At 36.8% G+C, this 19,125-nt stretch overlaps 1 protein-coding gene across 2 annotated transcripts in view; it reads right to left on the bottom strand.

Moving 5' to 3' along the window:
- The window catches only part of LOC106872181 (membrane-associated guanylate kinase, WW and PDZ domain-containing protein 1), a 709,375-nt gene that overhangs the window by 41,924 nt on the left and 648,326 nt on the right, over positions 1 to 19,125 (bottom strand). The window contains exons 18-20 of one of the 2 annotated variants that reach the window (XM_052966880.1): positions 14,316 to 15,478; positions 9,873 to 10,080; positions 107 to 247 (exon numbers count right to left, since the gene is read on the bottom strand). In XM_052966880.1, the coding sequence (XP_052822840.1) occupies positions 107 to 247; positions 9,873 to 10,080; positions 14,316 to 15,478 (1,512 nt within the window). The remainder of the gene's footprint in view (positions 1 to 106; positions 248 to 9,872; positions 10,081 to 14,315; positions 15,479 to 19,125) is intronic. The other variant, XM_052966879.1, reaches the window with a different exon arrangement.

Genomic DNA, 19,125 nt, shown 5'->3' with positions numbered 1-19,125 from the left:
ATTTTATTATTTGTAAGAAATAGAAAAAGACAACAAGGTTAATTGGGAAACAAAGGAAAGGTTAAAAGGTGAGAGAAAGAAGGGGTTACAGTCCACTGACACATACCAATGAACTCACCTATTGTTGAGCCTGCCTTGCTTACAGAGGAAATTATCACAAAGCCAAAACCTTCATGTTCTCTACGTGTTACAGTCACATCATAAGGGTAACTTTCTGATACACCAGCAGCTCGGTAAAAGGGTTGTTCTGGAAGAGATAAAAGCAAGAAAAAAATTAGATACCAGACATATAGGATGAGAAACAACTGAGATGATCCATCAAAAGTTTACAAATCATACACAGGGATAGATAAATATTTTTGGTTTCTTTGAACAATTTGTTCTTCCTTTGACTTTTCTTTTTGCACGTATTATGCTAAGTAGGCTTTCTAAGATAATGTAAAAATACACATTAAACAAGACACCTATATGTCAAACTCTCGAGCGAGATCGTTGCCAGTGCCCCTGGACTGGCTCTTGTGCGGGTGGCACATAAAAAACACCATTTCGAGTGTGGCCGTTTTCGTGCGGGTGACACGTAAAAGCACCCACTACACTCTCTAAGTGGTTGGCGTTAGGAAGGGCATCCAGCTGTAGAAACTCTGCCAAATTAGATTGGAGCCTGGTGTTGCCATCCGGTTTCACCAGTCCTCAGTCAAATCGTCCAACCCATGCTAGCATGGAAAGCAGACGTTAAACGATGATGATGATGATGATGATGTAAACACAACCAAGTGAAAGTATTGGACAGTACTGTTTATTTGTATTATACTGGGTCTCCAACCATAGAAACAATGCCAAAGCAGACAGAACTCGGCAAAGTCTTCTGACTTGGCAGTGCCTGTTAAACTATCCAACCCATGCAAGTATGGAAAATGGACATTAAATAATGATGATTTTCATATTCTCAGAGAAGGATAAAAACTATAAACAATAATACAGTTTATTTGTATTGTAGTAAACTGGTACATGAACTGAGATAAAGACAGCTCATAAAATTACTAGTGTATTTTTCATTCCCAAGTAAAACTTCAAACATAAGCAGGATTGAGTGGGAGTCATGTCTGGTGTCAAATACAAGCTTTAGTGTGTGGACATTCTCCTCAAAAAAGCTTTAATTTTTTGAAATTCCAATTCAAAGATTGTGTAGCTGTACTAATATTTCAATATGAACAAGGATAGAAAGATTCTATACAGCTAAATCATTCTCTTCTTAAAAAGGTTGGATACATTGGATAATGCTGCCTAGAAAAATAGATGGCTGGGTCATGGTTGGAATAACTTTGATCATAGATCTACTCGTTTAGGACTGAGCTGAAGCTAAACAACTTTTGTAACTGTGTGGACTGTCAGAAGAAGAGTACCTGACACTAAAACCCTTTGCTCCAAGATGGACAATCTTGTAAGTAATATAAGTATGTTACATTAAAACTACTGAGAAAATCTTTCATAGAAATATTGTTAGATAGCAGTAAACAACAACATAGAAAAAACACGGTTATTAGAGCATGATGTTAGGCTCTGTGTGTTTTTGCTTTTGCTGTGCACATGCACTGTTTTGTGATAAAATGTTACATTTTATTTATGTTAGAATTCATTCTAATGCCACAACAATACAATTATCAACATTTCCAACATAACAAAATCAGTTTTCTAACAGGCAAGCTGGACGAAATGCTTAGCAGTATTTCGATTGTCTTTACATTCTGAGTTCAAGCTCAGTCAAGCTCGACTTTGCCTTTCATCCTTTTGGGGTTGATAAAATTAAGTACCAGTTGCGTACTGGGGCTGATCTAATTGACTGGCCCTCTCTCACAAAACCTCTGGCCTTGTGCCTAGAGTAGAAATCACATTCAATATAGAAAGATGTATTTTAAACCCTTCAAGCATTCAGATGACTCTGTCAAATGAAATGCTTATCTATTCACTTTGTTTTGAATTAATTATGCATTATCTCATAGCTTTAAGACTTCAATGATGTGATTGTTTATTTTTTGAATGACTTTGCAGGTTAGATGTGAGAGGCCAGACCTGGCCTGTTTGAGCATAAAACAGGCAGAATATTTGAGACGAATATGGCTGGTTTAAATAAATAATGATGAAGAGGAGAATTAGGTTGAAATTCCAATAGTAAGATTGACCAAAACCTAATGGTAACTAACTGTAAACTTTCCTTAGTTCACAAATAATCACTTAATATTTTCCTTGTAACAGATGCTTAATGACATGATGGTCTTGCAGCTAAGATACAGACAATAAAGAATAATACTGCTGACATATTGAGGGAGAGTCTGGGATTCACATCTGCAAAACACATATATCAACAAACAAACACGGGTTGAAGCCCTCTGATAACTAATTAAAAGTATCAGTAGACAATGTCTTGAGACACGAGTGACTGATGCAGAGCAGTTGGATGACAGGGCAGGTTTGATATCGTAGTAGCTGATACTGTCGTAACAGAGATGATAAAGATGATGATGATGCTGATCATGATATCTACCATGATTATTTTTAGCACAAAGAGACAGATGAGATGACAAATCAAAGTTAAATTAAAAAGTATCATTATATTAAGAAAAAAAAAAAAAAAATTCCCCAAAGCTTTCAATACTGAGATAAGAGTTGTCTAAACAAATGTTATCACATTCTAAAATTCTGTTAGTCTATTTGTAGAGAGAAGAATATGGTCTTTGTATGATTGGTTGGCATGTATTACTGCAACTAATATTATACGACACTAACACGGAATAAATGACAAAGTAGGGAAAATGACAGGTTTTTGCTGTTGTTTAGCCCAAGGTCATCCCTAATTTTATGATCAGAAACATACCTGCCATGACTAATCTACCTTAATTTTTTTTCTCAGGTATCATGTATTTAATACTACATTAATTAATGCAGTTTTAGATGCCACCCTTTTTAAGATAACAGGCTGTGATAGAAGAGAAATTTGGCTGCTGTTTCTAGCAGGTCGAGTAACAACGTAGAGAGTCCTTCATTAGAGTAAAGTCGTCATCATCATAATGATTTTAAATAATTGATTACAGGTAGAGCATTTACATAGCTGCATCGCTGTTGTCCCTATAATCATCATTCAATTTCTTAAAAAATTATTCTGACAAAAGAATATTCTTGCTAATTGGCAGATGTAACTATAGGCAACCATTTAGTTACATTTAGTAAATATGAAATAGAAAAGAAAGGAAAATAAAATATATAAAAATGATTAAAACCAGCTATATTTTTTCTTACCTGACTGAAATGGGGTGCCACTTATAACAATAATCATAAATGCTTATTTAATGATTTTTCTTTTTTATAATTAAAATATTTAAATTAACTGCTTTTTTTTTTTTTTTTTGGTTGATTAGAATCAGGCATTAATTCCACTTAAAAAGTAATCAAATGTCCGCAGTTTTACTATAAACACCACATAGCAACTACTTTTGAACAGATATAAGTTAATGTTGTGCAGGCAGCCAGCAACTTAGAAGAAAATAAACTTCCCCGCCCATATCAGTCGACAAAATAAAAAAAAAAAGATAAAGAAATCAGTTGACAAATAAAGATCACAAAAGTGAAGTGGGTGGGTTTATGGTTATGAGTGAGTAGTGGGGGGGCTGAAACTATTTAGTGTTGAAAATAATTGAAGCTAGTTTAGGTATTTATGAGGAGAGTGAGGTAACCTGTCCTGTCCTAGATATTCATATATTGAAGAGAACAATACAATAAATTGAAATGCCAGGGAAGCAAAGCACACTACACACACACATGCACAAACAAAATAATCTAATACAAACAAATAATCGGTCACTAATATACAAACATACAGCATTCCTTATACCGTACCCGTACAATAATGTGGATACTCTAATAATAAGGATAAAAATAAAGGTGTGAAGTAATTAAAATAAAATCCTATACATTAAGTAATCATAACTATCAGTGTAATTAATATATACATTTATATAAGCAATGTGTAATGTAAATAATTATTTACTATAAAATAACATTATTATTTTGTAGCATTTACAATACTACAATATGTTGACCTTATTTTCATTATAGAAGCAAATATTGATAATGTGTGGAATTTAATTTCATTGTGTAAGGGCTATGCCTGCTTTATTTCACCCTTGAATGCTATTTGTTGTAAGCTAAAAGTAAAAAGGGGACAAATTGCCCTATTTTCTCTCTATCCACCTTATTGTATCTTGAAGGTTCACCCTGATGTCTCATCTTCACCTTTCTTCCTCTTTTCCTTTTGGGTTAGCCATATATCTCCTCTGCAGCAAGGAATTTATTTCTGTCCCTCTTTCTTACTGTAACCTTCCTACATCTGGCACAAATTCACCTCCCTCAATACTGCAGCCTTACTCAGATAAGGGGTCTTGCCTAGTGAGTTACTTGGGGACCTCACTACTGCTGGTGCCATTAAAAAAATGCACACAGTACTTTACTCTGCAAAGTGGTTTGTGTTGTGAAAGTTATCAAGCCATAGAAATCTTGCCAAAGCAAGTATTAGAGACCAATGCTGTCCTCAGACTAGTTTAATCCTGTCAAACCATTCAACTCATGCCAGCATGGAAAGCAGACATTAAATGACGAAACAAATTAATAATTATTTCTACTCTAAGCACGAGGCCTTGGGAGGGCGAAAGGGGGCTAGTTGATTATATCGACCCCAGTGCATAACTGGTACTTACTTCATCGACCCTGAGAGGATGAAAGGCAAATTCAATCTTGGCGGAATTTGAACTCAGATCGTAGCAGTAGACGAAATAACTGCTAAGCATTCCATCCAGCATTCTAACGATTCATGCCAGCTTGAAACAAATCAATAATATGAACTAAAACATCACAACCAAGTAGAGTTCCAGAAAGAGGTAGTTCATAGCATTTTCGAAGGGCTTCTGAGATTGGTAGAAGATAGGGATGAAGAGATTATGACACCTGAGTTATTGTCAGACAGGAGGCTTGCTCTGAATGTTTGCAATAGAGTAGACTCTGCTAAAAGCTACCCAACATCCATGTGGTAGTGTTGAACCAATCAACAGATTAAGTTTCCCACCAGAGAACAGGTACAACCTATCCAACAGGCTTCCATGCAGTTTCCACCTCCAAAAGCAAGGCTTGGGAAAACCAGAGTATATGGTAAAAGCCAATTGTCTAAGGTACCACATAGTGGAAATTAGACCCAGAATCATGAAATTATGACTTAAATTCATTATTATACTGCATGGTTAAGAAGTTCTGTTTGCAACCATGTGGATTTGGGTTCAGTCCCACAGCATAGCATCTTGGGCAAGTGTCTTCTACTATAACTCCAGGATGACCAATGCCTTGTGAATGAATTTGGTAAATGGAGAATGTGTGGAAGCCCATCGCGCGCGTGCATGCGTGTGTGTGTTTGTCTTTCTGCTTGATAACTAGTGTGGGTTTCTTAACATCCCTGTAAATTAGCAGTCCAGCAAAAGAGACCAATAGAACATATACTAGATTTTAAAGAATGATAACTGTTGTTGATTTATTTGGCTAATCCCTTCAAGAGTTAGCCAAATAAACCAACCAAATATGTCTGAAGTCCAATGACTGAAACAAGTAAAAGATAACTGTTCCCATCTTGACCACATTGCCATACCAGCACCCAAAAGGAGAGACATGGTGCAGAAGCATGAGAAGAATAGAGGAATTGACAGCAACAACAAAATAATAATTACCAAGGAAAGGAATTTAAAATGTAAACATTTAAGTGACGAGTGAAACACTGCTAATTAGATAGATTAAATATTGTTTGTTAAATTAAATATCATGTCAAAGATATGTGCAATGCTTTTTGAATGAATATATCAATAAATATGTGAGGTTAGTTGATCAGTTGGTTATTATTAACGAGAGTAATTCCATATTTCCACATATCTTTATTCTGTGTCCTTTTAGTGAACTGATCTGATTATGTAAGATTCTGTGTGCGGCACAGAAGAGATTAGATTTCATAGCTGTAGTTGTACTAAAAAACTGAACAAAAACTGTTTAAGTGAAGCTTCAGTTTAGCTACAATAAACTAGAATCACTACAAGCTGAAAGGCACAGATATGAAAACAGTGGTGCATGTATCACAATCAGCCAAAACAAACATTGCTATATATCTCTACAATGTAACAGAAGCAGGTTGTTGGGGAGATTCTAGATTAACCAAACACCTGAATTCTTCATTTGGAACCTGCCGTTAAGATTCATAAAGCAATTACAGTAATACATTTAGCACCATTTTCTTACTAGATCTAAATACAATAATGTACCTTGTACCCTTGGATTTGTTGCCAAGATACTGAAAGGGGATAAGGTTGATTAGGTTGACGGCAGTGTATTAATGGTACTTACACCAACACCCTGGTGGTGGAGTGGGATATGAGGTGATAAGGCAGAGAGGTCAGTATCCTATACTTTATCTGCAAAACTGATGTCACTGGAAAATATGTGCATGCATACATACATATATAAATGGAGGCAAGCATGGCCAAGAAGTTTGTTTCATAATTACAAGGTCCTGGGTTTGATCCCACAGCATGGTATTTGAGTCAATTGTGTTTTGCATAGCCAAGGTACTCGGTGACCCTGTCAATGCAATTGCTACTTAAAAAGCATCCAGTCTACACTGTAAAGCGGTTGGCATTTGGAAGGGCATCCAGCTGTAAAAACTTTGCCAAAACTGACTTCACCTGTGCTCGTGCCATGTAAAAAGCATGAAGTCCACTCTGCTGAGTGGTTGGTATTAGGAAGGGCATCCAGTGTAGTGGGTGCTTTTACATGCCACCGGCACGAGGGCCAGTCAGGCGGTACTGGCAACGGCCACGCTCAAAATGGTGTTTTTGTTGTCAAATATCAACAGACAGCCTCTGCTGCTGCTAATATCTATGTGTGTGTGTGTGTGTGTGTGTGTGTGTGTGTGTAAGGGTGATGGATGCCTGAAGTGGGGGAGGTTTAAAATACATACAAAATAATTATAAAAAAAGGAGATGTATAAGTATGCAGTAATTTTCAGATGAGTTCTGTGTCAATGGGACACACTACCTATTTGATGGATATGTAAATCTCCAGAGTAGATATACAATCATAGCAAATTTATCAATTTTTCCATAGACTGAAAAAAAAAAAAAAATAACCCACAGCCTAAATCAATTTTTGACACTTATTGGGGTCTCATCAAAGATCATCATCATTATCATCGTTTAACGTCTGTTTTCCATGCTGGCTTGGATTGGACGGTTTGACTGAGGTTTGGAGAGCCAGTGGCTGCACCAGGCTCCAATCTGATCTGGCAATGCTTCTATAGCTGGATGTCCTTCTTAATGCCAACCACTCCGAGAGTGGAGTGGGTGCTTTTTACATGCCACTAGCATGGGAGCCAGTCAGGGGTACTGGCATTGGCCACCTTAGAATGGTGCTTTTTACATGCCACCATCTGAATGTGTACATTATTTGACTGATCTCAGAGAAACAAGGAGCCAATCCATTTATATTCACATCAAATGTAGGAGCTCTAGAGAACTAGGGTCCCTTATTTGCATTTTGTAAGTGTTTAACATTCAGGGTGCTATCAATGGGGAACCTAATCCACACAGCATCAAGGTATGATAATAGACATACAAACATGCAAATTTACCTGTTTCTAAGAGAAAGATAAATACTAACTTTCCTTTTAGAAAAACAGAAAGAAAACAGAAAAAAAGAAGAGAAATAGAGACAGGAAGGGAGTGGAAGACATACTAGAGAAGTAGAGATCGACAAAGCAATAAAATCTTATGTGAGTAGGTGTCTCATACTTCAGGGAGAAAGTCTGTCTTGAGAATCATTTACCATCCTAGAAGTTGAAGACAAGATATAGCAAAAATCACTGTGAGCAGTTTCATTAGCAAAGTGTATGAATTTTCAAAACATAACTGTTTAGTTTCTAAGGTAGAAGCTCCAGTTTCTTTCAGGGCTTAATATTAATTTGTGAAATATATACAATCTGAAACTGGAGTAGTTTTAGTGAAAATTGATAACAGTTGGCAATTTTAAATCAGAAACCATGTGACTGAAAGCTGTTAGTTACTGAACCTGGCTGAAGTGAAAGAACGTGAAGAGAAGGAGGTAAGGTAAGGGTTAGTGAAGATGAAAGATAGAAATAAGAAGAAAAAAAAGAAAAGAAGGGAAAATGAAGTATTACGTAAGCCAGGTAAGTAATATGACATATCAATACACGCCGCTGGTAAGAATCAGGTGCAGCAAATTAGGTCGAAGACTAGACTTGGGACTTAAGACAATTATCAAGGGATTAGGATGAAAAAACAAAATGGGGTAATACTAAGGTTAAAGTAACATTGAACAGGGAGAGTAATTAGTTTCTTATTGCTGTAAGTAATGGAAATACTGTTGTTGATGTTTAACCCCAGATCACCCTGGCTGAGTACACCTAAGAGCATAAGCATTCTAGTTGTAACTTATCAGACATAGTATGTCAAGGTTGGCGTTAGGAAGGGCATCCAGCTGTAGAAACTCTGCCAAATCAGACTGGAGCCTGGTGTTGCCATCCGGTTTCACCAGTCCTCAGTCAAATCGTCCAACCCATGCTAGCATGGAAAGCGGACGTTAAACGATGATGATGATGATATATATATATATATATATATACATATATATATCTGTAAAAATATGTGACACTTATTCGGTAGCCATGATAAAACTCTGAGTTTCGGATACCAGGGTAGGAACCCACGCCAACATCCCTTCAGTTATCCAGCCATTGAAAATTCCTGTGAAAAATGACCGTTAAACAAAAGGAAATTACTGTGTGGTGACCGATAACTGAAGAGATGTTGGCGTGGGCTTCCACCCCAGCATCTGAAATTCAGAGTTTTATCATGGCTACCGAATAAGTGTCACCTATTTTTACAGATAAATTCCTCTATTTACATAATATCGAGGTCTCTTTCTTTTTTTTTGTTGTCCTTCCTATCAATATATATATATATATTAAGAATGGGGAAGGCCGGTTTATGGGATTACCTTAGGTTTCCTGTCCATAAAGGGTTTAGCTTTATGGCGTATCATCAGACCCCAAAAACCTGTTGACCCATGACCTCTTAATTTTTAATATATACTGCTCTACATCTTAGAGTGCTTCTTCTTTTGGATTTATGTTTTTTACAAATGATATATATATATGTTTCTTTGAATAGTAGGATGTGTTTTGAGGGAGATTTAACAGTTATTTCTAGCTGTCATAAAGGATTTCTTGTTGGTTCATTACTATAAGATAGTCAATTCTGAATGTAAAAGATACCAATATTACATGTTCCAAAAGGTGGTAGAATTGTTAGCATGCTGGGCATAATGCTTCATGGCATTTCATCCATCTTTATATTCTTGGTTCAAATTCCTCCGAGGTTGACTTTGCCTTTCATCCCTTTGGGGCCGATAAAATAAGTACCAGTTGCACACTGCGGTCAGTGTAACTGACTTACCCCTCCTCTAAAATGCCTGGCCATGTGCCAAAATTTGAAACCATTACTGGGATTGGAATACTTTTTTGTTGATAGGACTTATCAATTTCAGGGCTGCGGAGTCGAAACAAAAAACTTTGACTCCGACTCCGGCTCCTCTACTGTTGGCACCTCTGACTCCGACTCCTCTTTATGTAATTAAGTGATTGTGGTCTACACATCTCATAAAGCATATGCTTGTACTTTGAGTAGGCCTATATGTTATAACTGGTTTAGATTAAAGAATGCTAGTGGAATAACATAAATCCAGTGGTGAAAGGAAGAAAAGTAGGGGGTCTCTACCTGTAACTGATATCGAAGTGGTGAGTAGCCTTCGACGGACACGTAATGAGACTCGGCCATTGAGGGCTGCACAGCCCATCAGCTGTACCACTCTGTGATGGGAAGCATTCAGAACACAGTGGCTGTCCACATAGATAATTTCATCACCAGTACGAAGTCGACCATCCAGATCAGCAGCACCACCAGGAACAATATGGCCGACAGATACCTGGAAAGGGAAAAATATCAGGAAATAAAGAATGATACATTTCAAAGATTGTTAGCTATATAACAATAATAATGATAATAATAATAATGATAATAATAATAATGATAATAATAATATGAGATCACCATGTCATGCACATATGGTTGTGATGCATGTGCCTAGTGTACCCTTATCAGATGTGTAGTCATGATGGGTATAATGGGATTTGTATATTTTACCCCCGTGTCACTTTGATGGCATGCACTGCTCTCTCACTCAATAATAATAATAATAATAGTTTCTCTTATAGACACAAGGCTATAACAATAATATCAAAAAATAATACTGGCCAAAAAGATCCATGTTTGAAATATCATTGCAGGAACATATTCAAAATGAGAACATTTGAGAGTGAAGTGAATATGTTCATGGAATATTAAAAGCACAAGTTCCACTGGAATGAACCTGTGCATTTGTCAAGTGATATCTGAAAGATTGGAAGAGACCACTCAAAAAACATCCATGAGGATAGGAAAATGAGAGTCAAAAAATTCAAGCCAAGAAGAAGAGAGAAACAGCACTATCAAGAGAAGAATGGAAGTGCACTGTGAGCAGCAAGTGATGTAGAAGGACATGTGATAGTCGGGTCGATAAGGCAATAGAATGACATGAACACAGTGTCTAGACAAACATGCAGATACATAACAAGTCTAGACGTACATAAGTACAAGTTACTTAAGCATGACCATCATGACCAGATTAATATGAAAGTGCATGATATGTATAGTCTGTTAAGTACATAACTCTCAGACCATAGGTGAGGATTCTGATCTTAAGGCCACATGTGGCTTCCTGAAAGTACTACATCATAATCATTTAACGTCTGTTTTCCATGATGGTAGGGGTTGGACAATTTGACAGTAGCTGGCAAGCCAGAGGACTGCATCAATCTCCACTGTCTGTTGTTTTGGCATGGATCTTTATGGCTGGGTGCCCTTCTTAAGACCAACCACTTTACAGAGTGTACCAGTTTCTTTTTACATGGTGCCAGCACCAATTCTTTTTACGTGAATCGAGGACTGGCACTGTTTACATGACACCAGTACCAACAGGGTCACCAAATAACTTGCAAGATGAAGATCCCCTCAGCTGGAAAGAGGCAGGAGTAAAGAGAGTGGGAGGCTTTGTACCAGTTGATGAGAGATTACAACAGGACAAGGAGAGATGTCTTGTAGAACATTTGAGGAAAAACCATTACACCAGAATATATTTTTGTTGACTTAACCCTTTCATTGCCAGCCTGGCTGAAACTAGCTTTGGCTCTGCAGTAGCAATGTCTTGTTTTCATAAGTTTTGAATTAAAATCTTCCACCAAACCTCTGTCACAATTTATGTTCCTAACACTAGCTTAATGATAACTAAGTTATTTACTAAATTCTTTGTTGTATTTAAAATTAATTGAAAGAAACTCAGAGTATCTCAACAGAAATAGGGTTAATTTTACTTAAATCCTATCTTTTCAATGAATTGCAAATTTTAAAAACAATTATCAATATTTCTTCATCTACATTTGAAGCAACTTATTTAATCTTTCTAATACCAACCCATCTAAAACCATCCCTGGCTCTACAATAGAAACTTCCTATTTCAAAGCAATTGAAAATAATATTTTTCATCAAAATTTCATGTTAATTTATGTTCCAAACACCAGACTAATATTGATAAAGTTTCAAAGCTAAGTAATTAAAACCAATACAAAAGTAGTAACAAAAGGATTGAAGAGTTTAGAACCAAAACTTTGAAGTCACTGCTAACCTTTTCCTTGTAAACATAAATAAATATGTACTCTTCTCAAAAGTATCGAGCAATCTTTCAGTTTAATGAACTGTCATAAAACTACACAGGCAGTTGTGTGTGTGTGTGTGTGTGTGTATAGCATGGAAAACAGACCTATGATGATGATGATGATGATGATGATGATGATGATGATATATATATATATATATATATATATATATATAAAATCAATTGTAGTTGTGATTCCCATGCCGGTGGCACATAAAATGCACCATCCGAATGTGACTGATAACAGCGCCGCCTTGATTGGCTTCCATGCCTGTGGCACATAAAAAGCACCAGCTGATCATGGTCGTTGCCAGCCCCCTCTGGCCCCTGTGCCGGTGGCACGTAAAAAGCACCCACTACACTCTCGGAGTGGTTGGCGTTAGGAAGGGCATCCAGCTGTAGAAATCCATGCCAGATCAGACTGAAGTCTGGTGCAGCCTTCCAGCGTGCCAGCCCAGTCGAACTGTCCAACCCATGCCAGCATGGACAACGGATGCTAAATGATGATGATACATACATGCATACAGTCAAGGAGCTAGAGGTGCTCAATATACAAAAGATGTAGTAGTGCTCAAATGATTTGATCTTAAACTCTGGAATCTTTATCAAGGACTACATCTACAGAGTAAAGAGTGACTATAAGAGAAATCCATGTGAACTGAGAGAGAGAGGGGGGGGGAGAGACATGCATGTAACCAACCTGACAAAATGACAGCCAGTTACATTCATACACACACACACACAAACTGTTAGATGCCGTTAGGCAGACACAAACATTGATCTGTTTACAGACACATTACTCATATAAAGATAACACACATACACATGCATACACACACACACACACACACACACACACACAGAGACATGTTTGCCAACAGGAATAAACTTATATGCTTGTAATGAAGGATCATAAACATAAACTGAAATGTATATATGCGAGAGAGAGAGAGAGAGAGATAGAGAGAGAGAGAGAGAGAGAGAGAGAGAGAAAGAGAGATGCACATAGACATTCACAGGTGCATATATGCACAGAGATAAAATGCACGTCTAAATACAGTAAAGTGCAAATATATATATTGTAAGATTATGCACACAGACACATGCAAATGCATGTGCAAACAGACACACACACACATGCACTCTTGCATGTAATTGCATGAACATCTAGACAGGTTTTGCACATCCATCGTCTCAGTCAGACGCCCAGAGACACAAACAGAGAAAAAGATAGAGAGGGAGACAGGGAGACAGGAAGAGAGTTAGAGACAGAGAGAGAAATATGTAGTAATTTAATAGTCTTTTTGAGCATGCTTACAATAAATATTTATTAGAGCATGATGGTTTTTTACAGATAGATTCTATTGCCGACACTTTTTGATTTACAGAAAATTGGCACTACAATGCTTTATGCTCCAATACTATTTTGAAGAACTAAGTGACTGTGCATGTTGTGTGTGTGTGTGTGTGTGTGTGTGTGTGTGTGTGTGTGAAAGAGAGAGAGAACACTTATACAAAATCTCTCTACTAAACTGCTATTTTCTAAGATGTTTTCCAGCTTCTTCAGTTAGCCTTGGCATCTATAGAATATCTCTCTTAGCCATACACAAAATTTTTGTTGCTGTTGTTTAGCCCTGAGTCAGCTCTGATCCAGCAACAGCTATGATCAAAACCAGTCTCAGTTTAGATATGACCAAACACATACCTTTCCTTCTTTTTTTTTTTGTGTATATCTAAGACAATATTTTCCAGTGAGTCCATCCATTTTTTTGAAGATGGTAGAGTATGGTTTCAAGGATTTGGGCTGCTGTTTCTAACAGTTCAAGAGGCTTTTTTGTTGATGTGTGTGTGTGTGTGTGTGTGTGTGTGTGTGTTTGAGATAGAAAGGGTGCAGAAAACTAATCAAAACTATACCTTCAAGTGCCCCTTACCTCACATAACAATAACGATCAATTATATCAAGACAAAAGTTTTAACTAACCATTTATTACACAATTTTTTTAATATATAATACAAAATACAACAACAATCTTTCATTGATTACATCTTGACAGAAATGTTCCTCTGTGTGTGTGTGTGTGTGTGTGTGTGTGTTAGGAGTAGAAAACCAGAGTGAAAATCTGAAACCTATAACGGCAGCAGCCAACTGCATTATCAAAAAACAAAAATTTTTTATAGAAAATTTAGCATTTATTCAGTAACAGATATTAAACAGACAAGTAAAATAAGCCTTAATTTGAATTAAGTCAGCTTTTCTGGCTTTCATGCCTTTGTGATTAAGCTATAATGATAATTCACATTCACTAATCTTCATCAATGATTCAATTAAAAATATATCACCAGAAATAAATAAATAAATAAATAAATGTATTGAAGAAAAAAGAAGTACTTTGTTTCATTTAGAGTCTTACCTGTGATCCTTCTTCAGTGCCACCAATAATTCTAAATCCAAAACCACTTTCTTGTCTCCTGAGAATAACCAGCATTTCCATGTGACGTAATCCTTCATCATATTCTGGAAATCTGTTTGGGCTTCGAGGGGATTGGCTGCCGGGAAGGTGATGAAATGAGTTAGATGAAGGTGGTGGATAGCGTTTAGGTATCCGTGTTAAATTGCTTGGTGTGGGTTCTTCATTTTCGAATGAAGTGCTTTGTCGGGAAGGGCGCCCTGTGCCACTCCCAATAGTTCCTTGTCCACCGACAAGATTTGGGGCATAGTTATTGTTAGAGGAATATGTTTTTTCATAGGGGTAAGCTGGATTATCTAAAGAGGACTCTCGCCGTAGAGGATGGATTGTGCCATGATCAAGGCTACTATATGCCCATGCTTTATGAGCAAAAGCTTGCCTGTGACCATTCATACCCCATGTTGAACTGGGGGCATTTTGGTAACGGGATGTTAGAGGGAAATCAGAAGCACTTGTATGATTGTGGTTGCTTGTTGGTAGAGGTGTTTTACTCCTCATATCTTGAGCAGTTGGAGTTTTTGGACGATTGGGTTCGTGGCGTGATTCGCCAGAGAGTGACCGGTTCATTAATTCTGGTCCTGGCGTCCTGCTCCGGAACTGTCCAGGCCTTATTCCTTCAGTCCGTGTACCGTAGTCATAGCGATGAGAACGATCATATTCTTGTTGAAAACTTTGCATTGTGTTTTGTCTCTGTATTCCCATATCAGTTCGAAATCTATGATCTGTTCGCGACACAGTGTAGTCCTGACGGAAAGGGTCAGAGCGCGGTCCTGGAGGAGGACGTGTACTGTACTCATAGCTAGGGTAATATTCCCGCTCAAACGATCTCTGTTCATTGTAACTCCAATTATCATCTGCATTTGTCATGTAATCCTTACGAATATCAAACTTTTTGGAAAAATTGTTGCTAAATGACGGCCGTCCAATGGTAGCAGTTCGACTGCGACTGTCTGTTTTCATAACAGCTGTTCTTGTTGGGGTCTTTGGTCGGTGATCAGAAAGATACTTTGAACGCTGATCACTTGAGGTAGGTGCTTTACGAGTGTGAAAATCAACAGTTGGGCTCTTTAACTGGCCTTCAGATTCCTCATCATCATCTTCTCGGTCTGAAAAACAATAGAGACAAGAACAACAGTTAAAGCAATACATTCTTTGATGGAAATTGTACTTATCGGCTGTGGTAGTTTGGAGATAAAAAAACATGAAGTGCCTTGGCCTCAAAAAAATGTGTCTGAAAGATATACTAACATTGTGTAATGCTGTTCATATAACAGTCGTACTGTTGGTAAGTGCAGTTGTTTCTCACAGTCCCATATCTTTGAAGGACGTTGAAATAATATAACATATCGGTAAACATGATAAATGGATGGGAAATTACAAACAGAAGCTGGAGAAAAGATCAGTCAAGTTACTGGTGTTGCTGATTTCTACAGTTTAACAGATCTGTGCATGCACGTGTGTTTGTGGAGGGCGGGGTTTGTGTATGTATGTGTGTTCTAACTGCATCGTTGAAGAAGTTAAGTGTTCAGCCTCTCAGAGGTGGATTTTTACTTTCATCCCATTTTCACAATACCCTTGTATACTTTCCACAAAAATAGGAGGTGCTAAATAAACGTCATAGAGAACGAGGAAAAGTGCCAGGTGTGAAAGGAAGAGGAGAAGAGAGAGTGAAACATATATATATATATATACAAATATATGTATGAATGTGTGTGTGTGTGTTTATACATACATGTATATAATTAACTAGCAGATCAGGCTGTTGCAACGAAGCAGGTAAACCCAAAGCATTGAGAAAAGGATACAAAGTTCTACATGGCCCATACATGACGTTACTAATCCCCTTTCTAAACTCAGCTGTTGTTGAGGAAACTGCTTCATGCTCTCTAACTGTTACTACCAACCCGCCATTCTGAGAGCATCTTTGAATCTCTAGTAACAAGATATGTCAGCAACACCTGATTTTTGGGTTCCAACAGGGTCATGTTGCCTTTTGTCTAATTATATTTCACCTTCCCTAGAAAATGTTTAGAGTTATTAGGATTGTTGTTGTTGTTGTTACTAATAAACATAAAACAAACACTATTGTTTACATTTGGTTCCCTATTGCTAACCTATATTCTCAAGGACTTTCCACACCTGAGTGTGTGTGTGTGTGTGTGTGTGTGTGTGTGTGTGTGTGTGTGTGTATATATATATATATATATATATATATATATATATGTATACACACACACACATGCGCACGCATGTATCTGTGTACTTCCACAAACACACACATAAGCATAAGTACATGCTCACTAATAAATATATGCATGCATGTTGTGTTTGGGTGGTAGTTGGGGGAAGATTTCATTCAAAAATCTGGTGAAAGCAGACTGGTTTCTAATGTGTATGTGTATATACATGTGTGTGTGTGTGTGTGAGAGAGAGAGAGAGAGAGAGAGGAGGGGTGGAGAGGAGCAGAGAGAAAGAAAACAAGAACGCAAAGAGGCCCTAGCTATTTTAATATATTACCTTCACTCCATCTTTATAACTTAGTCTGTTTCCTCATCTACTCGTATAATTACAATGATCAAACAACTACAATTAAGCTACAGCCTTAATTACAAATTCTTAGGTTTCAAATATCAGTAGAAGATATTTCCGAAAAGGGAAAGTTACTCTCTAACCATAAATATTAAAAAAAAACAACAAAAAAAACAAAACAATATAAGATAAAGATACAAAAATAAAATAAAATCAAGAGCACAGAGGTATTGAAAGAAAACAGCAACTTGTCGGCTGTGTTTCTTTATTTCTGATATGAACAGGGGAATAAACTGAATAGGAAGAGAAATGTTAATTTAGATGAAAGTCTGCAGAGAAGAGAGCTGAGAAAGTGGATATGTAAGAAACATAGAGGTGAATATATACAAGACAGAGATGGCGGGGGGGTTAAGGTTATATAACCATGTGCTGTGATTGGATGAGGAGATAACTGCTTAATAAAACGTTAAGATCTCTTGTTGCTGTTTTAACTTTAAATGAACCACAATTGAGCAAACCTATGATTTCGGCATTCTGGCAATGACCAATCTGCTTTTCTTTTTGCCTTTTTTTTTTTAAATATGATTTTGTCCCAAACAAGACTTGAGGTCAATGTAGTGTAAGGGACTACAAAAAGTGAAAAGAAGGGGACTACATATTCAAAAGATGTTGATTGACAGAAAACTTAAAGGACTAAATTATCATATACCAGAGGGAAATAAGATTATGGCAGTGAGTTGCAGAGAACAGCATTTTGAGGAAAGAAGCTATTGGAATAAAAGGACTCATGACTAACAGGAAGCTCAACAGAGAAATGATGTGCCTTGGAAGAGAAGAAGGTGACATGTTTAGAAACACATTGTCAAATTGGTCTGATCTTTTAAGATGGTAGGATGTGATTTAATGGAGATTTGGTTGCTATTTTGGTAGATTGAGCACTCTTGCAGAGGACCCACTGGCTCAAGTCAGGGATAGTTGACTAAGAAAGATCTGGAAGGAAGTGCCTTTCTAGAAATTTCTGGACTTTATAACACAAGCTATAATTCTTCACAAAAACAGAGATGTGATATATCGCCAACATATAGTTTACTTAAAATGACTCTCTAATTCTTTGTCTATTACAGAAACTTCTTATACCAGAATACCATTTCCTTTTAACTCAGTTAAACCTTCTGGTATTTCTGATTTGATGAACAATTTTAAAATATTCTTCAATTTTGGATTGCAAACATGAAGATAAAAATCTCATAGAGTATTCCAAGTAAGGTAAAGTAGAATCACATGTATTGCTAAGGAGATTAGTATTCTAAGACTTTGGTCAATAGTCTAGGCACTTGATCAATGGGTTTACAACTTTAACCTCACAATCATAATGTAGTATGTCACAATAAAACTTGTAATTCTTAACTTGGTTTATCTATTACTACCAGATGCTCCATCCAAAAAGCCAATGTCCTCATAAAGATTATAATTATGTTAACGTAAGCAATTCCTTGGCTTTCTCATCAGATACTATCAATCAATATCATGTAATTAAATAGACATCAAGATTTTCAAAGAGTCAGTACTTAGATTCATTGTCATGATGTTAAGCAGATGAGAAATAAATATTTCTTAAAACAGGATTTTAGGTTACCACAAAACATTTATAAATAATCTGCACATACATATTCCAGACAAGTTGGACAACAGATATGGCAACATGATCCATGAGCAAGTGGACCAATACTGTATCCACCTGGCCATTGCCCTAACCCTCTATAATCTATATCTGATGCATGTATAAGTAAATTCAATTTGAATCGCACCTAATTGTTTATCAAACCACATTTAATGAAATTATCTTCATTAATATGTTAGAGTTAAATTGATAAATTACAACTCTTTTTCCATTAATTACAAAGTATATAAGGGACAGGCATGGCTGATGGTAAATGGTTGTGTCATTAAGAAGATTGATTCTCAATCATAAGATTTTAGGTTCAGTTCTCCTGCATGGCACTCTGGGCGAGTGTTTACTACGATAGCCCCAGGCTGACCAAAACCTTGTGAATGGATTTAGTAGACGGAAACAATGTATGCATGTCATTATTCAGTTATATTTCAAGATTTGTGACCAATAGTGAAAGAGCTGGTTTCTATACTAGAACCAAGGTTCCTTCATTCGAATTTCAATAGCATCAACAGGGTATATATATATATATATATATATATATATATATAT

The sequence above is a fragment of the Octopus bimaculoides genome, chromosome 4 (genome assembly GCF_001194135.2).
Source record: "Octopus bimaculoides isolate UCB-OBI-ISO-001 chromosome 4, ASM119413v2, whole genome shotgun sequence".
In the NCBI taxonomy this organism is placed as follows: domain Eukaryota; kingdom Metazoa; phylum Mollusca; class Cephalopoda; order Octopoda; family Octopodidae; genus Octopus; species Octopus bimaculoides.
The sequence above is the reverse complement of the archived record's forward strand: the minus strand, read 5'-3'. Positions and strand labels throughout refer to the sequence as shown.